The following is a 25,743-nucleotide window of genomic DNA, read 5'->3' on the forward strand; positions in this document are numbered from 1 at the left end:
AATAAACCTTCTACGCCAAGTGGAGAAAACAGTATTTTAAGAAAATCAACATAAAATTATTTCACTCTAGTTATTTCTGATGAAGCATATTTAATCAAAGTATATACTGCTTCAAGTAATTTGATCATTTGAAATCATGCTTTTTAAAAATTGGACTTAAAAAATAAAAAGTACGTTAACATGATGCTCCTTGCGGCACAGGACTGGTTATCTAATCCAACAAAATTCTATTTATGTGCAAGGGCTTAGGATAAAATACTCAAAGTAATTAACTGGAGGTTAAATATTATGAAGGGAAGCAGGACTTATCAAAAAAAAAAAACACACACACACAGAAAATCAATACATTGTTACTTACAATGAGCTGTTTCAATCCAACAAAAGACTGTTCTACCGAGTTGGCGTTTAAGACCTGTCTCTTTGCTGCAGCTTTTTCACCCAGGAAGCGAAGCATTAAGTCTTTAACTGCATCTCCCTTGAAAGAATGTAAGAAAAACATGTCAGGACAATAAAATGTTAATTAAACTCAGCTAACCAGAACCCACAGCTATAACCCAAATTTCCTTTTTCTCCGTTGGTGGATGGAGGTCAAAATGTGGTTACAGCAGAGTCAAACTTCAATCAACCAGACGCTAAGGTATCACGATCTTTAATAAAATGTGCAGTTTAGAAGGGCTCTTTCTTTTGGAGAGGAAGCAGTGAAGCACCAGCGCCTGTACCAGGCTTATGTAAGGGGCACAGCAAGCCAGGCGGGGGGCCGGAGGCGCGGGGCACGGGGGGCGTGAGCGACACCGCCCCTGGGAGAAGCGGCGTGCACGGTGGGACCCAGGCTGGGGCGGGCAGGCCCGAGCGCCCTCTGCCCGCATCCCGCCAAGCTGCCGGCCGGCCTGGGCCCCCGGGAGCCCCTAGGGCCTGGCTAGAGTAGTTAGTGGTGGCCCAGGGCACTGCCTTCCGCCCAGGGCTGCGTCTCTCCCGAGCCCAAGGAGAGCAGGGGTCCCTCCCTCTGCCGGGCCCTCCGCTCGGGGAGCGGGCTGCTCCGGAAAGGCCCCCCCCCAGCCTCCACACAGGGGCTCCCTCAGCCCAAGCCTCGGGTTAGACCCGCCTGCACCTGGGCTGAGTGACCGTACGGGCGGACAGATGGGCGAGGCCAGGGGAAAAGGGATCATCCACGGCCAAGTGACCCAGGAGGAACCTGGGAGGAGCCAGGACGGAGGCCCAGGTGCTCAGAGACCAAGCCGCACGTCTCACACAGGGGCAGAGATCTAGAAGCTGCAGTTCTATGATGTTTTTGCTTTCAGAGCGTAAGGTGAAATACTTCAGATGCCAGAACCACAGAAGTGGCTAACTGATCTAGGAGGGATAATTAAAGGGCGGAATAAAAAGAACTCAGCCATATGGCTCCATAAAGCTTTGCACAAATGTAACTCCTCTCAGACAAGGAGCTTTATCTGAGCCAGAGGAACTGCGAACCAGGAAAGGGCAAAATCACATCTTCATGCCACCGAGGGAAGACCCATCTAACTTCTCCATCATTGCAACCGTCTCAGTTAATAGGACCACACTGCGAAAATCTCCTGCCCTTTAAAATTCTGTTAGTTAACACCTGAGTTAGCAGGGAAGTTCCTGAGACACGAACTGACAATCATCTCACCTCTGAAAGCCCAAAGATGCGACAAAACGCCCTAACATGGACTGGCTCTCGCCGTGTCACTCAGCTGAAGGCAGTTCTGACACGGGGGTCACAGCGCCTTTGCCGAAGACCCTCCATGCTCACTGGAGCGAGGGGAGCAAGCTTCCTCCGCAGGATGTCTTGTGAGCTATGCGGGGTGGGATCCACCTAGAACCCCAGGGACCCCTTCCAATCAGCAAACCTTCAGGGGAGGGCACCCAGGGCAGGGGAGCGTGGGGAGACTGAGCGTGAACGAGTCAGATGCTGGATCTCAGCTTGCAGAGGGCCTCCCCCGCTGCAGCGTGGGAACGGCTTCAGCAGTGCCTTCTAAGTTTTAATGGATGAAGTCAAAGCAAAACCCAGAGCAGCTGACTCCCAGAGCACGGGCCTCGGGCTTTACTGTCAGGAAGCCTGACGACACACGCGGTCACAGGCAGTGGTGCTGAAAGGACAGTGGCCCAGCCTCGCCCGGCGCTCTGCCTGGGCACCAACGAGAAACACGGCTGCTCCTCCCGGGAGGGCTCTGTCCTCTTAGTCCCGGGGGAGTGAAACTGCCCCAAAAGACGACATCCCAACAAACAGAAACAAAACAAACTCCAAACTCAAGGTTGTGGAGACATCGGAACCCGCATACGCCGCTGGTGGAATGTAAGACGGTGCAGCCGCTTTGGAAGACAGCTGGGACGTTCCTCAAAGTGTTAACCGCAGGTTTACTATGTAACCCAGCAGTCAGTGGACCCGCACAGTTCAAACCGTGTCGTTCAAGGTCAACCGTATGTGACAACAGAAAGGAGTGGTGCACTGACACATGCTACAATTTGGATGACTCTTGAACATGTTTCCGTGAGAGAAGCCAGTCATGACAGACCACGTGTCGTGTGATTCATCTGTATCAAGTGTCCAGAGAGGAGAATCCAGAGAGACGGAAAGCGGGTCAGTGGTTGCCTGGCGCTGGGGTGGGGTGAAGGGGTGGGGACTGAAAGCAAGGAGGTCTGGGGCTTCCCGCTGGGGTGATGAAAACGTTCCACAAATTAATGTGGTGATGGCCGCACAACTCTGTCAAAAATCTAAAAACCACTGAATTGTAAATTAGATGTGTGAATTATATGGTATGTGAATTGTATCTTAATTAAGCTGTAAAGACAAAAACAGATCTAAACCCCTTTCGTAGGGGGCCCTAAACAGATCGGTATTTAAGGGAAGCTGTTCACTGATACATCAGCTTTAGGACGGCTGCAAAACGGCTTGCACCGGCCACTCCAGACCTTCCCTATCTCACACACACGTTCAACATAGGTCAGCATCCTTCACATCAGGAACCTAAGAAAGGGGAGCCAGGCCCACCTGTGAATGTGGCGAACAAACTCAGCGGCGGCAACTTCTGCTTCTGTCCATCACAGAGTGACCCAGCCTGGGCTTATCGTCCTAATGTAAACAGCTAGAACATGAAAAACACAGACACAACAAGTGTCTTTCGACACAGAGAAGGATGTGATCTGAGACGAGGGAGACGAGGAGTTGAGCTCTTGAACCCAAAGGCAGCTGTGGACGCAGTGGTGCGGGGGTCACACCGAGCACAGGGAACTCGCCGAGCGGGGACTGGCTGGGAGCTGGAGGGCAGCCGGCCGGACCTGGCAGTCAGAGCACCAGACAGGACGGAACCCTACAAAGAGCAGGGCTGGAAAGCCGCATGGGCCCGCGAGGGTACCGCTGAGTGGTAAACGGTGCGTGCGAAGGGTGGACGGGGAGCCAGGACAGGGCTGTGAGCTCACTTGGGGCTGAGATGTCCAGTCCAGGCGACCACTGCAGAGCGCTCTCGGACACACAGGCACTCGGTACAGGCGTCAGAAAGGTCACCCAAGTATGCAAGCTACTCTAACTCACCCTGAGAAGCTAAAAAATAAACCTGAAAAGGATCAAAGGAATCTGCTGGCTAGAACAAAATACAAGTCCTTTTGAAGGAAGATGACAAAACATAGACACTCAACGTTAGGAAATCCACAACATCCACCCTCTGATAAACAATCACTAGACATGTGAAAACACAGGCACACGTGACTCATGACCAAAAGAAAAAGTAAATACAAATAGACTCGGAAAGTACAGCACTGACGGAATCTTCAGAATAGAGCTGCGCAACAGCTATTATATACGTGCTCAAAGATCTAAAGTAAAACTTGAACAGAATGAGGAGAGAAAAATGTGCAGAAAGGAACTAAAGGGAGATTACAGAGACAAAAATACAACAAATTTACTGACTAGCATCAGCTGCAAACTACAAAGTGCAGAAGGAAAGATGAACAAACTGAAGGACAGAATGACAGAATCCCAAACTTAAGTACAAAGAGAAAAATGATTGAAAACAGAAACAGATCTCTAATGACCTCATTAGTAATATCAAGTAATATGTGAAACTGGAGTGTCCAGAAGCAGAGGAGAGAGTGAAAAACAGAAGAGCTAACTGGAGAAGTAATGACCAAAAATGTTCCAAAATTGATGAAAATAATAGAGCCACAAATCCAACAGGGTGAATGAAACCTAAGCAAGATAAACATAAAAGAAAACCATGGGAAGGCACATCAGAATCAAACTGCTGAAAACCAGTGATAAAATCTTAAAACCAACCAGAGGAAAACATATACACTAGGTACAGAAGAGCAAAGATAAAAATTACTACAGACTTCAATCAGCAACGATACCAACTGGCAGATATGGAAGGACACCTTCAAAGTGCTGAAAGGAATAAAGCTGAGTCAACCTCCAAGTCTACGTGTTGTAAACACACTGCATTTCCAGCAAAAAGAGCTTTGATAGTGAAGATGAAATTTCTTCAGACTTAAAGGGGAGAGAATTCGTAGCTAGCAGACCTGCAGGAACAGGTACATCTTCGGCCATCCGTAGGTTTCCAACACAGGGACTTAGCATGGCCCAGGAAAGGGATTTTCACAAACTGTGGGCTTCCCTGATGGGACTCCCGTCAAATCCAAATTGCAGGAAGGGCGAGGGGAAGGAAAGAATCAGGGGGCAGAATCAGACAGGGTGGTGGAAAGGCCCAGTCTCAAGTCTGGACGTTGGGTTTCCAGATCCACCAGCAAGGCCACAGCATTCTGAGTCCCCACCCTACTATCTTCCCTTCACGATCTTACTACCTTTACCACTGACGTTCTACTGCTTCTAGTTTGCTTATCTCTTCTGTCTCTCTCCCTCCCCCTCCTTTACTCCCCCCCCTCTCCTTACTGAACAAGCTTCATACAAATATTCTCCAACTTCCATTCTTCACTGGTTCTGAAAATTTCTGAACGATCATTTCCCCACAAACTTTCCATTTATCTCTTTAAGAACACAGGCCATCTAAGACTCTGATTAGTTAAAAATGCCGACATTCCTCTTTTGATGCTATATGGTTGGATGAAGTGTTACACGCTCAACTTCATGGCCTCTAACTTAACTCAGACTGCTATAGAAGTCATTTCATAAGGAAACAATTTAACAATTTTCCCCCAAAATTTTATCCTATAGGAAGGAATTTTTAATTAGGCACCAACAGGTGAGCAATTTGGAAAAATTTCGAGGTGTTTTAGAAGGCTGACTTAGAACAGTGCTGCAACAGTTACAGTGGCACAGGGAGAAACTTGTGAACAGGTAAATCCAACAAATGCTTGGTTGACCTCTTACAAGCCTGGTGTGCACAGTGAGTTAGTAGATGTGTTCTACCCCGATTTTAAGTCCTCTGGCAAATAAACACAGCACTTCCAAGGTAAACCACACAGTTTTTCTTTTCTATCCTGGGAATGAAAAGTTCTTTGAAGGATAGTATACAACTGAAGAGACACAGGTGAAGAAACAAGCAGCACATCTGTTCTATGGGAAAGTCAAAGACATTTTAGGAACTATTCTTAATTCATATTTCAGTTTACCATGAGGTTTCTAAAACAATCACTGTGAATTGCAAGAGGTACGGAAGACATCGCCTTCAGATTTAAAGGAAGCAGAAAGGAAACACGCTGTCTCCTGGCTGGCCGCTAGTGTGGGTCCTGCCCATGCAGTGGGCGCCCCGACCCTGGCTGATCACCCAATGCCCTGCTTATTTCACAGTAGCCACCTGGAAGCTTCAAAGCTGCAGAGGAGCTATCACAGAACCCGTGCTTTTCCCTGGTAGAAAGGGCCTCCATGCCTGATTCAATCTGGGTTAAACTAGGAACGAACATCAGCACTTTGTGTTCCCAACTCAAGAACGACCAACATGCTTCACTGCAGGAGACGACGCAGCCACCCCGGGGCATTCAGCATCCCCGGCCCTGTCCATGAAAGCTCATGTGCTCAGCCCAGCCCTTTAGGCGACCACAGTGAAATACCTCTACATGGTTCTAAATGCACCCTAGGAGCCCTGGGCCTCAGCACCCTGTGCGGAACCACTGGGTTAAGTCATCAAATCCTGAACATCAAATATCCCTGAAATCAGAGTCCATAACTGTGATTCACTGAAAAGACCCTGTGAAGGTAAATTCATGTTCAGTACATTCTGCTTGAGAGGGTGGAGAAGGGGGCTGAGGACAGTGCCTGGTGGGCAGCAAGCCCACAAGGAGATGCGCTTAGTGAGCAAATACGCTGTAGAGACGGACGTGCAAAATATCTGGAACCTGCAGGCTTTCACTTCAGTTACTGAGAAAAACAGCCAACTGGCCTCACTTCTCCAGCAGCCACTCTACTTCTTATGGGGTTCGGCCTCACGGGGCTCAGGGCTCCACTGCCTGCACCGGGCTTTCTGACCCTGCCAAGTGTGTGGGAAGGGGGACTCCTTCCCCCGGGAGGGCCTGCTGAGGACTGCAGGGTCCTCCTTCAGTTCCCAGAGGAGAGACCCACGCAAGACCTCATGTGGCACAGACACTGATGATCCCACCTGCAACCTGGGCGGGACAAACTACACCTGACATGCAACTGAGCTAACCTCACGTGGACGTACACACATACCTACAAAAACATTATCACGTAAGGCAAGCTACATGCCATCTTATAAAATACGAACCTCATTAAGTATTTTGCTATAACATCATTTTTATTTTTTCTTTTTTTCACGATAAAAATATTTATTTCAATATAACATCATTTTTAATACCTACGTAAACATTCCACTGAAAAAACAAGATGTGTCAAATGTATTCAACCAGCCTTTTGATAATGGACTTTCAGATGGTTTCAGGTTCTTTGCAATTATAAACCTCACTCTGATGGGCAGCCCAAAAGCTGGGTATTTGTACATCAGTGAGACTATTTCCTTACAAATAATTCCTAAGGGTGGGATTTCTGGGTCAAAGGATATGTGCGTTTGGACGTGTATTTTACAACTTTACTTAAGAAAGTTTGTACCAAATTATCAGTCCCACCAGGGCTGCTTAAGCAGGCTATTTTCTCACATTCTAACAAACATGGAATAATTATAAATAACTTAGACAACAGAAAATGAAAATAACTTTATCACCTTTGATTACTGGTAAGATTGAACTTTTTAATATTGCTATTTACTGTATGTAATATTTATATATTTTTATGACTTATTATTTTGAGGGGCCATTCGTATTTTTTTTTTTTTACCAAATCTATAAGAACTCTTTCTACATCAAGCACATTATATGTACTGCAGATATAGTTTTCCATATCTAAAAAGAGGAACGGGGATTTATCATTTACTAGAGCTCAAATGTCATAAATAAACTGATCACGCAAAGTTCAGAACTACTTCAGAGAACTGTTACGCAAATACCTTGTTAGTACTTATTTCTAAGACTCTGATTAGTACCTAAACCACATTATATCAGAGAAATCAGCAGGTTTCCAAATTACCTAGTGACATCATAAAGATTCCCGCAATCAGAACCTTTGGAACTGCTGAAAAATAAGGGTTTTTCAATCCTTGAAAGGTTTTTTACACATGGATATACATGAAACACAAACAGATGAAAAGCAATGAGCTGTGGACCCAGAATCACCAGTTCTGCTGAGAAGCATCCAGCAGCCCACGTTCGCTCTAAGGCCCCTGTGCTCTCACCTGGATGTTGTCGAACTTGAGGCCCGGCATGGTGAGGTCCTCCTTGCCCACGAACACCGTGCTGCACTGCTGGGTGGTGACTGAAGTCAGCACGCTCCTGGTCGCCTCCCCGGGAATCCAGGCGTCGTTTCTCCGGTCCATCTCGCTCATGCTCAGGGCGGTGGCAAAGGGGTCCTCGCTCCCGGCAAACACAGCCTGGATCTGTGAAAACGGTTTTGGAGACTGAGGAATTTCCAGAGAAGCTGTGGAAACACCTGACTCTGATCTTTCCGTCCCTGGGGAGTAAGAAGGGTCAGCAGAACCCAGGGAGTCTTCCCCCACTGGGGTAGCGGCGAGTGAAGACAAGCTTTCAGGAATCGAAGGGCTGGCGTTGGGATTACTGACGGAGATGAAGGTGGAGGTTGTGAAGGAATCAAAGAAGTCCGAGGCCAAGGAGTTAGTGCTGGTTGTATCGCCAAAAAATTTGCTCAGGCTAGGGCTCGGCTGGACCACCTGAGGAGGGGTCCTGGCGGCCGCTTCGCTCACGCCGCTGAAACTGGGCGATTTCACCATCTGGGACTCGAAGCCATCGCGCAGGACCTGGGGCTGGGAGCCGGCGGGCGGCGGCTGGCTGAAGATGGTGCACATGGGCACCGGCTCGTCTTTGGGGGACGGCTGCCGGGGGGACAGCCCTGATGCCGGCCCCGCTGCGGGCGCCCTCACGTCCCCTGGGCCCAAGTCCTCTGCACCCTCGTGCTCAAAGGTGGGCAGGTCTTTCACCTCCTCTTGCTCTGGGTCTTCCTTCAACGATGCTCTGCTGTCGGGGGTCATGTCCGAGACGTCTTTAGGTGTGTCCTCTCCCTCACTTTCACCATCATCACTCAGAGCGTCCAGCGCTTCTTCATCGACGACGCTTTCCCGTCTGTGATCTGCGCCGCCTTCTGCAGTCTCCACGACATCCTGCAAACAACCCAGGTCCCCCGCGCCATCCTCGCTGTTGTTCGGGGAATCAGAGATGAGGACGCTCTCCATCATGGGCTCGTCGAGCTTGTCCACTAAGTTATTCGAGTCTTCTGACCCAAACTCGTCTCCACCGAGATCAATAGTTTCCTCATGATAGAGGAGCTGCCGCTGGTCTTCCCGGGGCCCTTGTGGAGCCATGTTCTGGGCTGGCCCCTCGGCTGGGCCGCTCTGCTCGGGCGCCTGCTGCTCCGCACCTCTAGCACTCTCCATGGTCACCTGAAACAAATGCACATCAACTCATCAGCTTATATCTCAGTTACTATTACGATGATTTTATCTTACTGAAATTGTTTTTGAATTTATAAAAATGGTGAGTTCGTGTCCTTGTAATGGTGGATACACGTCATTATATACATTTGTTCCAATGCATAGAATGTACCACACCAAGAGAGACAACGTAGACTGTGGACTTCGGGTGATTATGATGTGTCAACACAGGCCCATCAGTTGTAACCAGCGCACCATCTGGCGGGGATGTGGATAATGCGGGAGGCTCTGCCTGTGTCGGGGCAGCAGGGAGATGAGAAGCCTTTGCACCTTCCTCTCAATTTTGCAGGGAATCTAAAACTGCTTTAAAAAATAAAAGTCGGCTAAAAATGTTTATCAGTTTATCAGCTATATATTCAAATGGTTTAAAATTCAATAGCCTCCATTTCTCCAGCCATTTATTTATTTTTGTGGTAAAAGACACATCATATAAAATCTACCACCGCAATCACTGCTAAGTGTATAGTTCAGTGGCATTGAGTACATTCAGTTTGTTGTGCGACCATCACCACCAGCCATCTCCAGAACTCTTCTCATCCTGCAAAACTGAAATAAATAATACAATAAACACTAACTCCCCATCTCCTGCTCCCCCAGCTCCTAGCAACCACCATTCTCTTGTATGTCTCTATGAATCTGACTACGCTAGGGAGGGACCCTAAATATGGTATTTGTGGAATGACGTGGTATTTGTCCTTTTGTGTTTGGCTTATTTCACTGAGCACAATGTCCTCAAGGTTCACCCATGTTATTGCATATGTCGGAATTTCCTTATTTTTAAAAAACGATTATTATTTTTTATTTATTTTCTGCTGTGTCAGGTCTTAGTTGCGGCGTGCAGGCTCTTCACTGCGGTGCGCGGGCTTCTCTCTAGTTGTGGCGTGTGGGTTTTCTCTCTTTAGTTGTGGCGTGCAGGCTCCAGGGCCCGTGGGCTCTGTAGTTGTGGCACGCGGGCTCTAGTTGAGGTGCGTGAGCTCAGTAGTTGCGGCGCGCAGGCTTAGTTGCCCCACAGCATGTGGGATCTCAGTTCCCTGACCAGGGACCAAACCTACGTCCCCTGCATTGTAAGGTGGATTCTTTACCACTGGACCACCAGGGAAGTCCCAGAATTTCCTTATTTTTAAGGCCGAGTTAATATCCCATTGTATGTACATACCATGTTTATCCATTTATCTGTTGATAAACACTTAGATTACTTCCATCTTTTGACTACTATGAATACTGCTGCTGTGAACATGGGTGTACAAATATTTCTTCGAGACCCTGCTTTCCACTCTTTCGGGTAAAAACCCAGAAGTGGGATTCCTGGATCATTCATGTGGCAGTTGTATTTTTAATCTTGTGAAGAACTACCCAAGCTATCTTCCATTAGTTACACCATTTTACATCCCCACCAAGAGTGCACAACGGTTCCCATTTCTCCACATCCTCACTAGCACTAGCTAATTTTCTGTCTTTTTGACAGTAGTCATCCTAACGGGTGTGAGGTCTCAGCCTTTTAAACCCTACTCATTCTTTAAGACGCAGCTGAAGTTCCGCCTCTGCCCTCAAGCCTTCCCAAGACAAGACTACTTCAGCCTATAGTAACAACATATACAAAAATAAACTCAAAGTAGATTAAAGACCTAAATGTAAGACTGGATACTATAAAACTCCTAGAGAAACACACAGGCAGAACACTATTTGACATAAATCGCAGCAATATTTTGGATCTGTCTTGGAAGTCAAAGGAAAAAAAAGCAAAAATAAACAAATAACTAAACTTAAAAGTTTTTGCACAGCAAAGGAAACCTTGACAAAAGGAAAAGACAACCAACTGAATGGGAGAAAATATTCGCAAATGATATGACTGATAAGGGATTAATATCCAACATATATAAACAGTTCATACAACTCAACATCAAAAAATCAAACAACCCAATTGAAAAATGGGCAGAAGAACCAAACAGACATTTTTCCAAAGAGGAAATGCAGATGGCCAACAGGCACATGAAAAGATGCTCAACATCGCTAATCATCAATGTAAATCGGAACCACAGTGAGATACCACCTTACACCTGTCAGAATGGCTATCATCAAAAAGAACACAAAAAATGTTGGCAAGGGTGTGGAGAAAAGGGAACCCTCCTGCACTGTTGGTGGGAATGTAAGTTGGTGCAGCCACTGTGGAGAACAGTATGGAGGTTTCACAAAAAATTAAAAATAGAACTACCATATGAGCCAGCAATTCCACTCCTGGGTATATATTCAAAAAAAGAAAAAACACTAATTCAAAAAGATACACGTACCCCAATGTTCATAGCAGCATTATTTACAATTGCTAAGATATGGAAGCAGCCTAAGTGTCCTTCAACAGATGAATGGATAAAGAAGATGTGGTATGTATGTATGTGTGTATATACATACACACACACACACACACACACGTACACACAATGGAATACTACTCAGCCATAAAAAAGAACAAAAATTTTCTATTTGAAACAACATGGATGGACTTGGAGGGCATTACGCCAAGTGGAATAAGTCAGAGAATGGCAAATACTGTATGATGTCACTTATTTGTTGAATCTAAAAAATACAACAAACAAGTGAATATAACAAAAAAAGAAGCAGACTCATAGGTACAGAGAACAAACTAGTGACTACCAGCAGGGAGCGGGAGAGGCAATACAGAGGTGGGGGCATGAGAGGTACAAACCACTGGCTATGAGACAGGCTACAAGGATGTATTGCACAACACGAGGAATATAGCCAATATTTTGTAATAACTGTAAATGGACTGTAACCTTTAAAAATTGTATCAAAAGAGAAAAAAACAAAAAAAGTAACTATACTCAGCTGGTCTCTAGGTAAGATTACTTTTTTCTCTGTCAACACTTTCATCACAGTATTGCAAATTAGCTCTCTTTCCCTTTTATAGCCTGGACCACCCTGAGATCCAAAAGCAAGATTACTTTAAAGTAGGTTCAAAGTTAAACATTTTGGAGAAGTTTCTTGACCAGCATAGTCAGTTACTAATTCCCCATTTACTACATATTCACTTAATAATTATTAGCTATAAATAAGTCAAAAATACAATGAAAAGGAACGAAAGCCCCTTTACTTGTAATGTTTCACAGCTCCAATGGGAGGCTGCCTCAGGAACATCAGAGTGGACGAACCCCAACGTGTAAGGCTCTTCCCTGGTCCTCCCCAGGCAGGACACGAAGACTAAGCATGAAGACCACGGAACGGCAATGACTTTGTTTAACCTTTGCAACAGCCAGACGAGACAGGCATCGGCTGCCCCAAAATACAGATGAGGACACTAAGAACCAGAGAAGTGATGGGACTCATCTGACCAGGAATGGAAGCAGGGCCCCTGACTAAGCCCCTGAGGACTCAAGTACCCCGCGCCCACACAGTGCCCGGGAGATGCCAGGAACCACTGCTGGTTAACCGGGCCCTTCTCGGAATAAAAACAGTGCAGATGATAATGCCAGATGCCCCGTTACTACGTTAATGGACACCTGTGAAAAACTGTATGATATAAGGTCCAATACATACAATTACAGGAGAAGGTGAAGAGTATCAAAACTGGCAAAATCACACAGATACCTTCTTTATATGCAGGGAAAAGTGGAGAAAAGTCTACTCTTAAAGTAAGCAGAAGTCACTGCCAGGTTAATTGGTGTGTATTACAAGATACAGAGAAAGACAGACTAAAATGGGGGGACCTAGGAAAGACTGTGCACAGATGACCTTGAGCTGCTTCTCACCAGGCAACGCAATGAGAGAAGACTCATCACTATCGAGACCCATTCATTATGCGGACTGGATCATTACAGCAAGAAACAACTGCTTAAGCAATAATTAAAGAAACCCAGATTGAAACTATGATTTCAAAAAATGTGACCTGCGAAATAGGCAAAGATTTTTAGAAGTGACAGTTCTGGGGAATTTTAGGGAAACTTACTTATTGGCAAGGGGAATGCAACCTTTCTGAAGAACAGCTTGGCAAGGAATAAAACTCTGACAAGCAATTCTGCGTTTAGCAACTCACCTAAAATTCTTGTTTTTAAAGAAATCATCTTCTGACAGGAAGAAAGCTAAGAGGAACGCTCTTTCAAGTCAATGCTTAAGTCTGTAACTATGTTTTGATTCTCCCCAGTAACCTTGTTGCTAATCCAATCTCATTTAGAAAATCAATGTCACCTGTTTCCTAGTGACACTGTTTACACAGATGTCACCCAGCCCAGAGTAAAAATTAGGTTGTTTTTACCTTAATTTTCGAATGGAAACTACACATTCATCAGAAACATCGCCAAAGGACTGGGCTGAGACGCCCTGCAAGTCAGGGCTCATTGCTCGCCGAGCGCCAGTGTCTCAGACACCAGCTACATTGAGGCTACATTACTGGCTCTCAAGGAGATGACAGAGAGGAAACTAAGTAACTGTGACACACACGCCGCTCTGGCCCCAGGAAAGAGGGCTGTCTATGGAACGGGACAGCGGTGAGAGCTCCGTCTCGGCTTTCTGACTCCTTTCACTGGAATACCTTAGAAGGTTCTTGCTCCTTTCCCTGACTCTTCTGAAGGCCCCTTTTCTATAAACAACTTTTATTAAACTGGAGTGGATACAATGTTTATAACACCTACTTCCCCTCCTTTTCTGGGCTAATATTCTGAGATTTGTCACACCCTTGTTTTTCCTTAATTTTCCACGTTTGTTTCCTCAGACGTGTTAGATTTCTCAGTTTTTTCCTTAGTTTCCCCTCCCCACTTTTAACCTGAGACCCAACCCTGTAAGTGGCGTGAAGCTGTGATTCACTCATCTTTGCTGACGATGCTCTACTGGGTGACGGTTCCACAGCCTAAGATCTATTCTTCTGTTGATGGATATTTGAGGTGTTAGGTCTGTGAATCTACAGACAGTGCTGTCATGAATATCCTTGTACACGTCTCCCGCTGTACGTGTGAAAACTCCTTCGTGACATTATTAAAAGTTAAGCGTGTGCGGTGGGTCATTCATGGAGAATACACCTCTTTATCAGATAACGCCAAATTGCTTTACTAGGTGGTTGTACCAAGTTACACACTTAGTAGCGGTGTGTAAATAGTCTTCTTGTTCAACACATTCACCTACACTTGATATCGTCAGACTTCATAATATCAAGATGATATTAAAAATTCCTACAAATCAATAGGATGACGGACGATCCAACAGAAAAATATTTTGCACAAAGATTTGAACAAGGTGAAAGGGACACACATTTCACAAGCACGTGTCCTGTGACTCCAACAGCCATTCAACTTGATTTTTCTAGAATGATTCCACTTTACACCCATGGTTGCAGTAAAATTAAGCACCTCTTTTCACTCTCAAGAGTCCTGGTTGAGACAAAAATGGTCCCACTACTTACGTATCACGGAGGAACTCCTCACATGGGCACCAAAAGTTATGACCATGAACGTCACAAACAGAAAATAGAAACAAAATGCCGCCCCCTTTTCAAAGCCCCCAAAATAAAAAATCTGGAAAGAACCACTGCCCATAGGTACCATAATAAATAAACAGCAGTATTTTCAAAAATGGAATACTAAACAGCAGTGAAAACGAATGAGCCATCCTATAGTGAATGCAACAATGTTTGAATCTCACACATCTGATTCTGCACCCAGAACCGGTAGAAAAATAAACAGTATGATTTTCCATATAAAGTTCAAAACATGAAAATGAAACAATATACTATTTTAGGAATACAAACACAAAAACAAGGTGATAATAACACCCAATTCGGTTGGGGAGGAGCTTGGAAGTGACAGCAAGGGGAGGTTTGATGGGGGAGGGACCCATGAGAGTCTAAGCCACTGGCAGCACTAGTGACAGAAGACGGCGTCGGGTCTGCACTTGAACTTTGTGTTTTCCATGTATGTTACATGCAGTTTTTACATTTCATAATCTAAAAATGGAAAAGCATATGAATCTGTTCTTGATTTGCATGTGATATAAATCTTTGCTTCTCTTACTATTGATTTAATGAATTTTATGAAATCATAGACATGGTTTTAAGCCTATGTCAGCACCAAAATGCTAGCAAAGAAATCGGATTTTCTCTTTGTCCAGTTGAGTTCTTTGCACAATGAGCTTAATTAATGCCTTAAAATATTTTTAAAGTACTAACTTTAAGTGATTTAAATTCACTAAGAATAATGAAAACTACTGCTGTTCAGGCTCCCTTTCTGGACATAAGACTCTGCAATTACAAATCTTTTACCAGATTGCAATAATGTAAACCGTATTCCCATGAAAGAACTATGCCATGAGGTAGGAATCTAATTAGCACATATTTCTAAAAGCCCCACGTAAAGAACACCCACCACAGATCAAGCATTTTACATGAGTTATCATAGTTAATCCTTAGGATCAACTCACAAAGCATTAGCTCCATCATACAGCAGAGAAAGTCAAGGGATTTGCCCAAAGCCACAGTACCAATACTTGATGCTGACAGGATTCCAACAGTTTTTCTGCCTCTGCTCTCCTTGTAAGGCTCCTAGACAGGTCGTGACCGAGAGCCGCAGGCGGAGGCACAAAGCGCTCTGAGTAACTGCTTGAGTCTTAGCTTCACTGATAAATAAGGTGACCTTTGAAAATGATTTAATCCTTCAGCCTCGGCTTCCTCATCTGTAAACTGGGATAATGAAGATTAAATAGCAACGGATGCACAGGAACTTTTTAAACTGTGATGAGCTGCACATAAACATAGTAATTACAAGTTTAATGACGAAGCATAGTGGTAACACAGTATTGGAACGGTGAAGATCCTGTCTGAAATCACAGGATGTGCGGACTGGTGAATTTTATCCTATTCGAAGTCCTCAATCCCTTCTCCCAGCCCATCACACAGGGGCCCTAACTCGCTGTATGCCACCCAGTACAACCTTCTGAATTGACGAAAAGAAACAAGAAGTATTTAAATACAGTGTTTTCCAGTGGCTATAAAGAGATACGGCAGGTCCAAGGAAATGTTTCATTGGGGTCAAACTCTTTTGTGGATGAGAGTGAGGAGAACAGGCATATTTTAAAGCACATCTTTGAGCCTTACGCTCTTTTACAATAGAAGTGTCTTCAAATTTTCCCAGTATATGCACTCGTATCAGTCAGCTCTGTCCTGGATGCTGTCCTGGAAGGAATCAGCCAACATTTACAAGACTTACATGCTTTTACACAAACCACCGCATTGTGCCCGCACAATACTGAGTCTGGTCGGGCGAGTCACTGTGAACGTCCACCTGCCGGAGAGTAAACCAGGACTAAGAAGTCACTGAGGGCCACGGCTGGGACCTGGGCCGCAGACCCCTCCCCAGCTTTCGGTGCCAAGCATTGGGGGCTGCTCCGGGGGTGTGCAGCCAACGGCCGCCCCCGGAAGGGAAGGCCCGCGCTGCGGACCCGGCAGGACCAGCTTGGGCTTGGCGGGAGGAGGGACAGAGACGAGACCCCGGGGAGGAAACACCCTCGGAGAGGAGAGACCTCCGGGGAGGAGACCCCCCGGGGAGGAAACCCCGGGGAAAAGAACTCCCGGGAGGAGACACGCCCGGAGAGGAGAGACCCGGGGAGAAGAACCTCGGGGAGGACACCCCGGGGAGGAGACCCGGAGAGAAGACCCCCGGGGGACTGTGTCTGAGGGCCGGCGGGGCTGCGGTTAGGGACAGCACGACCCCCTCCCTACAGCCCGGGCCCTGTCCTCACCTGCCACCGGCCCCCTGGGGTTGGAGAAAGGGTCACCTACAGCCGTAACCCAGGGGGCAAGAAGGATAGAGGAAGCCGGGAAAGAGTGACTGGAATCGACGCCTCCTGCGGCTTCTGCGCCTGCGCGCGCCTGCTCCCGCGCATGCCCAGTGCAGGAGCCAAGCGCCCGGCGCGTTTCCGGTTCATGCATTGGTGGGCGGGGCGTGGGCCCCAAGGTGGGGATCGGGGGCGGGGAATGCGCGGGGGAAGTTCAGCCCTTCCCTGGGACTGGGGAGGGAAATCGTTGTGACCTTCAGAGGCAACAAACAAACCTGTGGCAGAGGGGCAGCTGGAAGGGAGATGGTTAAGCTCTTTATTTTCCTGGCCAAAGCACCCTAGAAACATTTATTTTCAGGGATTTGTCTTTGTGCCTATATGTATTTTCAACTTTTCCTGCCATGCATCTGTACTACTGTGTAACCACGTTAACGATAAAAATGGTAATAATAATACGAATAATGGCTGGGTGGATTTAATCCAGCAGTATGAAGATCCTGCATTCCTTAGCGCCGCAACTTAATCTTAGGCAAACGGTGCCGGTGAATAGGATGCCCACGTCTGTGCCTCTGCTTCCTTGATTTCTGGTGTAACCACCCAGATCTCTTCGTTCATCCAAGGATTCCTAACTAGCTTAAGTACCAGGCACAGCGCTAGGCGCTGGAGCACAACTAAGCCAAACCAGACCCAGCCAATTCTTTATTCTTATTTTTTAATGATTTAAAATATTTTATTTTTGACAAATAAAAATCGTATATATTTAAGGGGTACAACATGATGTTTTGATATCTAACCTAAGTGTCCATCATCGGATGAATGGATAAAGAAGATGTGGCACATAAAAAGAAACGAAATTGAGTTATTTGTAGTGAGGTGGATGGACCTAGAGTCTGCCATACAGAGTGAACTCAGAAAGAGAAAGACAAATACCGTATGCTAAAACATATATATGGAATCTAAGAAAAAAAATGTCATGAACCTAGGGATAAGACAGGAATAAAGACACAGATCTACTAGAGAATGGACTTGAGGATATGGCGAGGGGGAAGCGTAAGCTGTGACAAAGTGAGAGAGTGGCATGGACATATATACGCTACCAAACATAAAATAGATAGCTAGTGGGAAGCAGCCGCATAGCACAGGGAGATCAGCTCAGTGCTTTGTGACCACCTAGAGGCGTGGGATAGGGAGGGTGGGAGGGAGGGAGATGCAAGAGGGAAGAGATATGGGAACATATGTATATGTATAACTGATTCACTTTGTTATAAAGCAGAAACTAACACACCATTGTAAAGCAATTATACTCCAATAAAGATGTAAAAAAAATTTTATTTTTGACAAATAAAAATCGTATCTATTTAAGGTGTACAACGTGATATTTTGATATATCTATACATTGTGAGATGATGACCACAATGGAACTAATGAACTTATTCATCACCTCACTTATTTCCCATTTTCTGTGTTTGTGGTGAAAACACTTGAAATCTACTCTCCACAAATTTCAATTATAGTATATTTTTTTAAATTGGAGTATAATTGCTTTACAACGTTGTTAGTTTCTGCTGTACAACGAAGTGAGTCAGCTGTATGTATACATATATCCCCTCCCTCTTGGACCTCCCACCATCCCACCCATCTAGGTCATCACAGAGCACCAGGCTGAGCTTCCTGTGCCTTATAGCATGTTCCCACTAGCTATCAAGTATAGGAAACATTATTATTAACTATCTCTCCAGAACTTATTCATCTTACAATTGAAAGTTTGTACTTTTTGATCAATATCTCCCCTTTCTCCCACCCCTCAGCCTCTGGTAACCGCCATTCTGCTCTCTGTTACAATGATTTCAACTTCCTCTTTTAGATTCCACATGTATGTGGAATCATACTGTATTTGTCTTTCTGTATCTGGCTTATTTCATTTAGCACAATGTCCTCTAGGTTCATTCATGTTGTCACAAACGACAGGACCTCCTTCATTTTAAGGTTGAATAATATTTCATTATATATATAAAAAAACATTGACCAGCTTAAACTGCTTATTCTCCTTAAATTGATTAATCAAACCTTGAGTTATTTTACAGACAGCACTGCACGTGTCTCCAGGATGACCCCCAAAGAATCTTCAGTCTACAGAACTCAAATAGAAATGTCACTGGAGCCCTTTATGAGGCAAGAAATCTTTCACTAAGGAAAATCTGGGTTCCAGCAGCACCGGTAGTTTATATGGACTGATTTGAGGCTAACCAATCAGCTTTCAAGTTTGAAATTTCCCTAACCCCTTAAATTTCACCCTGAACCTTGGACTGGGGAGACTGATTTGAGACCTGTCTCCCATTTCCTTACTGGTCAACCTCACAATAAAGATCATTCTTTTCTCAAAAGCTGGTACCATAGTATTGTCTTCTATGGGCATAAGGCAGTGAGCCCTTGCTGAGTGTGTGCATACACACACACACACACTCACACACATTTAGGTTGTTTCCATGTCTCAGCTACTGCAAATAATCCTGCAGTGAACACGGAGTGCAGATATCTCTTCAAGATAGGGATTTCATTTTCTTCGGATCTCAAAAGTGGGATTGTGAGATCATATGGTAGCTCTATTTTTAATTTTTTGAGGAGTCTCCATAGTGTTTACCATAGTCGATGTATCCTTTTACATTCTCATCAGCAGTGTACAAAGGTTCCCTTTTCTCCAACCCTGCCAACACTTAACTTTTAACTTTTTGGTGACAACCATTATAACAGGTGTGAGGTGATAGCTCGTTGTGGTTCATTTGCATTTCCCTGACGATCAGCGATATCAAACATCTTTTCATATACCTATTCCAGACCTCGTTATTTGAAACAAAGATTAAGGGAAGAGGGAAAAGTTAAATGGTCACACAGATGGAGGAGAGGTGCATGGTCCTGGAAACCTATGGGACCCAGGTTAGTGAAGGAGGTTCAGCTATGGGGATTTTGGGGCTCCATGCAATGTCATTCCTGTCTGCCAAAGGCATTGCCTAATGTCAAGGCAGGCACTTTGGGTGTACTGCCTGAGCGGGGCAACCTCTCCAGCATGACAGTCCTTGGAGATCCAGTGACCCCAGGATCTTCCCACCAGGCTCCCTACAGAGGCAAATGCTGCCAAACAATGCCAGTGGTTCGATACCAGGCATCACCCCAGCCCTGGCAGTGCGATCCCTTGGCCACGCCACACACACCGCCTGGCACCTGCAGATATGAAATAGCCCGGTCCCTGACTTTAAGGATCCTGGGCCCGGCCTACCTAAGTCTGACAGGCCAGACACATACCCTAGCCCCCCAACTTAACCCCTCTGTGCCCTCAACTGTCACTGAAATTTGCAGCGGCCCATCTGTAAAATGTAAGAATGATGCCTTAGCCGTAAGGCTGGAGCGAAGAACTTAACGACAGTGCCTACAAAGCATGCGTCCCGGCGCCCAGCCGTCCAACGACAGCGTCACAGCCTCAGGGAAGCCATTCCCTCTGGGGCGATGGAGCAGGGAGAGGCCCGAGCTGCAGACCGCCGGGCGGCCGTAACTGCGAGCCGGGCCGGGCCGGCTTCGCTCCGCCCCCGCCTCCCTGCGGGAGTCCCCAGGCCGGTCGTCCCCTCGCGGTCCCACTCTCCGGGGCCTGGGAGCTGAGAGCCCGGATGGGAGCCAAGTGGGCATGCGCACAAGCCCGGCACTGCCGCCATTGGCCGCCAGCGAGGAGCGCATTGATGACTCATCAGGAAAACACCGGAAGTGAGCCCTACGGGAGCCGGGGTGGGCCAGAAAGGGTTCCGGTTTGGCGCTGCCGGGGCTGGAGGGAATGAATGGACGCTGAGGTGGGGCGCACCCGCTCCGGGGACCGGCCTTAGGCGAGTGCGCCGCCGCAGCATGGAGGACGACGCGCCGGTGATCTACGGCCTGGAGTTCCAGGTGGGTGACAGGAGGGCCCAGCGACGTCGGTGCAGCCGAGGTCACTGGGGATTCGGGGGGCCAGAGGCCCTGGTCATCCAGGACGGGCCGGGGGCTTGCGTGACACACGGGGGGCGCAGCGGTTCTGCCCGCGACCCCCCGGTTTGGGAGCCGCCGCCGCCTCCCCTCAGCCCCGGGCGTTCCTTGTGGCCTAAGTCTCACCACTCACTTCGGTGTGTTTGCCTGTGTGCCTTTCCTCCAGCGTTGGCGTTCCTGGAAGCATGCACTCTATTTTTTTCTTTTTTATGTTAAAAGAAGTAGCTGATTTTTGCACTTGTTTACTTTACACAGCTCTGTGGGCCATGGCTTTCTTGAATTTGAAGAACGATTACTACAGTAAACATAAAAGAACCGAAAGTTATAGTGGAGGTTTGGTTGTCAGTGATGTTTAAATCACTGTGGAGAACAGTTTACATAGAAGATGGGAATCTGATTATTGACCATTGACTGAAGGTAATGAGGCTTGGAGGGTAAAATGAGGCACCACTGTGCAAATAAGAGGCAGAAGACCGGCACAGAGGGGCCGTTAAAATGAGAAAATGCCAAGCACATCCGTGTTTCTGCAACGTTTTGACTTGTGTTCATGATTTTAGCTCTTTTTCTTTTTGTGTATTTAAAATTTTTAAAACAAGTAATTCTTACGAGTTGTTTAAGCAGTCAGTGGCTGAAAATCTGATTCAAAATCAGCCAGCCCTAAGCACTCCCTTTCCATCTTATCTGAGTTCTTGAGAACAACCACTTTCAACATTTTAAAAAGCGTTTCTTCTAGTCTTTACCTTCTTGCTTTTATCTCTCGATATAACCTGGCGACTGGATGGCATGGCACGTGAGGATTTTTGGCTTTTTCTATGCTCTCCTGTCTTCCTTCAGACTCCCAATATAGTTAATTACAATCTTTTGCCAAATCTATACTCAGGTTTCTCATTTTTCTAATTACATTGTTGACTGCTGGTTCAAGTAGGGTTCCATGACTTGTTTAGCCAGCTTTTCAGGATTTTTGCGCAGAAAAAATTTGAATTTTAAGTCGAGTACCTTACCTTATCTTTGTGTGCGTGTCCTGGATTGCCTGGTTAGTGCTGTCCTTACTAGCTGTGCACCCGGTGCCGGTTTCTCCTCCCAGAGTTTCCCCTTCCTTGTCCTGCATCCCTTTGAGCCAAGTGCCCAAGTTCTTGTGTTTCTATTACCATAACCTAGATGGTCTTGGGTGTGCTGTTCCTTTCACACTTGCTCCACAAGATGATGACTGGAAATCTGTTTACACTATAAAGACAAGTAATATATCAAATCTTGGGTGAGTTTTAGGACCCTTTTTCTTAAAGGGTGGAAGATTATTTTAAAGGACGTACAGGAACTGTGATCAAATAGCCAGTGGATCTGCTGCTTCCAACCCAATGCACGAAGACACTGCATTTTAACAGTGCCAAATTTAAGCACAAAGCCATCTTGTAGTTTCATTCTATAGGTTTGTTGTGTCTTCAGATATTGCATACATTATTCGTTGGGGTTTCTGTCTTTGCGTCCTTCCAGCATTGGGTCTGGTTTTCAGTTCCTCCAGCTGTGTCGACTCAGGTTCAGTTGTCTGGGGTTGTCTTGCCTTCCCTCTCTAGTCTTTTCTCGCTTGTGAAGAGGTGATTGCTCCATTGAGTTCTGTAGGGGAGTGTCCGTGTGTATAATCACGGGCTCTGGCTCTTCTGTGGCAGCATCCGCCTAATGCTTGCATCTTCTGACGCCTTTTCCCGTTGTCTCCTCCCCTCCCCCTCCCCCTCCCCCTCCCCCTCCCCCTCCCCATGCCTCCTCGTGGTGCCCTTGCAGGGCTCCCTTGCTGGCCCCTAGATCATGTCCAGGGCTGAGCCCTTGCGTGCAGCAGCTCGCTGTAGGCTCTGTAGGTGGAGGTGGGCCAGGCCCGGGCCGACAGGAGTTCTTGCAGCTCAGGGCTTTGTTGAGTAAACCCTTTAGCTGGCATTTACCCCGAGGCCAAGGCGTCTGGCAGAGTCCGGCTTCCCACTCCGTCCCACGGAGCCCCAGGCTGCTCCCGAGGAGATGCCAGTCCGTCCCCAGCCCTGCTCTTGTTCTTGCCCCGGCGTGTGCAGGGCACCTGTTTCTGCCACCCCCTCCGGGCGGTTCCTGGTGTTGTCCCCGCCTGTGTCTGGGTGTCGCGGCCAGCGTCCTCTGCGGCGTCTTCTCTCAGCTGGGGCCTTGGCCGCCTCGGAGGCTTTGTTCTCAGGCGCGTTTGGATTGCAGATGTTTCCACATTTCACTGAAGACAGAGTTTGTGTTTGTGCTCTTCATTTTCCTTCTTGCTTTTGTATGATTTCCCAGAGTCTGAGAAGAGAGGAGAGAAGCCTTCGCCACTGTTTGAAAAGTGAGCTCCAGACTTGGCTGGGCGAGGTGTCTGGGGCAGGCGGCGGGCGGGCACAGGAGCGCCAGCGGGCTCAGGTCACCTGAGATCCACTCAAGGGCTGAGGTGACTTGGAGCTCCAGGCTGAGCAGGTTCCTCTCACTCTAGTTCGCCCTCGCGCCTGGCCTGTGACCCGGGCTGGGGAGGGTCCCACCCCAAAGCCTCGCGCTCTGCTGGCCCCTCCTCCCCCCAGGATCCTGCACTCCGCTCGCCCAGCTCTGGGAGCCTGTAAGACGCTCTCCTCAGCATCACCGCTTAGCCGCCTGTTCCAAATTGATGAGGGCCTCCAGGCGAAAGTGGGTAGGAGGTCAGCCCTCCTCTAACTTCTCTCCTTACCTGGAGCTTGCATTTCCCGACTGGCAGCTTTCTGAAGCCTTGAAACAAACTCAAGCTTTTTGGTTTAGTTTCTCCAGCTGGCTCTGCAGGAGACTTGGCCTAAACCACCTGTTCTGCCATCACTGGGAGCCATTTTCTGCTCTGTTATTGAAGAATAATTTGTTCAACCAATCAATTACTGTTGAAAATAAATAATGGTTTTGTTAAAAAACACAATTTATATCTTTATTGCTTAATTTTTGTGCCCACTTACAGTTGTTTCCAGATATACTTTGGAAATGGAATTGTGTCACAAAGTGTACAAGAGTTGAGGGCTCTTCGTGCATGGTTCTAAATTGCCTTGCAGGCGCTCTGTACCAGTTGCTACTCCATCAGCAGTAGAAGAGGCAACTGCCTTTCTAATCTGTTAGATCCCACCTTCATACATGTGTGTGCATTTTCCTTCCCTCCTGCAGGCACGTGCTCTCACACCTCAAACGGCAGAAACAGATGCCATTCGGTTTCTGGTTGGGACGCAGTCTCTAAAATATGATAATCAGGTAACTATTTTTGACAAATGTATACATGTTAATTACTAAGGCTGTTCTTGGTTTTATAACCATTTCATTCTTGATTTTTCAAGCAGCATTTGAGAAAATTAATGCCACACAAACAAAATAAAACTTCCATTGGGATTTACATAGCCAACTGTATGTGATGATTGAATTAAATAATTTAAACTTATTCTGTGTAGCATTATTGCCGTAGTTTCGTGTTTTGGTTTTGTGGGTATATAGGTTTCACCGTGTAAGTGGTTGAGAAGCAACCCAGGGTACGAGGTCAGCATCACCCCTTTGATCCCAGCCAGTGGTCGACTGCTCTGATGGCTCACAGCACTCTCTCTAGCTGAGCCTGGACGAGGCCGTAATCCCACTGCAACATAGAGTTCCAGGCTGTCGCTGCCAGTTGGTCCAGGGAGATATACAGGGTGTGACCTATGTGCTGTCCTGGCCACTATAGTGGATAGGCTGTTGGATATAAGATTGAGGTTCAGTCCACGGCTTGACACAAAAGTATGACTTTGAGCGAATGGATTAACCTTGCTGGACTTCGTCTTCCTCATCCTCAAATAGAGGTAGGGTTGTCTGCAGGTGCCGTGGATGTTGCGGAGTTGTGCACTGCCGTTGATCTTGGGGAAACGCACGTCAGGCGGTGTCACGTGGTGCAGCCCCCATCCAGTTACTGTTGTCAGTGGGGGGTAATGGTGTTAAAATCGCTGTCCAAGAGTATTCAGTGCCACATGGGGTGTGGTGAAATCCTCACTCTCCCATGTTGATGAGGGACTTTATGTTGGCATCGTCATTATGGCAGCTAATTTGATGGTATACATCTAGAGCTTCATAAATAAATGTTCATATTATTTAACACGTAATTCTTATACTCAAAACATCGAAAAAGCTTTATATACAAGGGATAATATCGTATTGGTGCATAGAATGGTGAAAGCACGAGAAGCGATCACATCGTGCAGGTAGTAAGTGGGATCCTATGGCATTCCCGTACTCGATGGCAGAGTCACATGACTAGCCTGGCTGAGCCTGGCCGCTGTCGGCTGTGTGCTCCCTCACTGCACGCCTGAAAAGCTGAGTCTCCTCAGAAGCGTTACAACCTAAAAATTCTTAGGTGATTCTGTGAAATGTTCAGATTGTATATACTGTGCGATCACTATTGTGTAAAAAAAAAAAAAAAAGTAGATTGTTTTGCAATATATACAAATATCGAATCATTCCATTGTACACCTGAAACTGATATAATGTTATATCAATTATACCTCTATAAAAAAAGTAGATAAAGTACAAAATTGAATCTCAGCATAGAATAAAGACTAGAAATAGGTCAAAAGGGCTCGAAATTTGAGCCATAGTTATCTTCAGGGAATGTGAATGTGATGTAAGTTGTTTCTTTATAATTTCCAGTTTTCTGAATATGTGTGTGTGTTACTTTCCTCCTGGAAAATGTCAGATGGGAATGATTTATTTATAAAGATAGTTAGCAGTGGCTGTCTCACAGGGCAAGAGGAAACCCGGTGACGGCACCGTGCAGCCTGGGGGTGCTGGTTGGCGGAGAGAGGGGAAGGCTAACCAGGTGACAGCACAGGGAGCTGGTGACAGGAGGCACAGCTGTTTCCTCTGGGGATGGATGGGTGGAGTTTGTGATGGGGGAGGTGTTAGAGGCCTGGGGACAGAGCCAGGTGGACGACTAACTGCCTTTTTCTCATCTACTTGTGTTTCAATTCCACCCAGCTCC

The 25,743-nt window shown here is 46.5% G+C and overlaps 2 protein-coding genes across 4 annotated transcripts in view; one reads left to right on the forward strand and one right to left on the reverse strand.

Annotated features, from left to right (window-relative positions):
* TRAPPC12 (trafficking protein particle complex subunit 12) overlaps positions 1 to 16,846 on the reverse strand; it is a 64,474-nt gene extending 47,628 nt beyond the window's left edge. The window contains exons 1-3 of the mRNA XM_030844518.2: positions 16,719 to 16,846; positions 7,716 to 8,933; positions 359 to 475 (exon numbers count right to left, since the gene is read on the reverse strand). Coding sequence (XP_030700378.1) covers positions 359 to 475; positions 7,716 to 8,927 — 1,329 coding nt within the window. The 5' untranslated portion in view covers positions 8,928 to 8,933; positions 16,719 to 16,846. The remainder of the gene's footprint in view (positions 1 to 358; positions 476 to 7,715; positions 8,934 to 16,718) is intronic.
* Positions 16,847 to 20,518: 3,672 nt separating this feature from the next.
* EIPR1 (EARP complex and GARP complex interacting protein 1) overlaps positions 20,519 to 25,743 on the forward strand; it is an 88,287-nt gene continuing 83,062 nt past the window's right edge. The window contains exons 1-2 of one of the 3 annotated variants that reach the window (XM_030844463.2): positions 20,519 to 20,684; positions 23,913 to 23,996. In XM_030844463.2, the coding sequence (XP_030700323.1) occupies positions 20,643 to 20,684; positions 23,913 to 23,996 (126 nt within the window). In that variant the 5' untranslated portion in view covers positions 20,519 to 20,642. The remainder of the gene's footprint in view (positions 20,685 to 23,912; positions 23,997 to 25,743) is intronic. The other 2 variants (XM_030844459.3, XM_030844461.2) reach the window with 2 other exon arrangements.

Source organism: Globicephala melas, chromosome 12 (genome assembly GCF_963455315.2).
Source record: "Globicephala melas chromosome 12, mGloMel1.2, whole genome shotgun sequence".
Classification (NCBI taxonomy): domain Eukaryota; kingdom Metazoa; phylum Chordata; class Mammalia; order Artiodactyla; family Delphinidae; genus Globicephala; species Globicephala melas.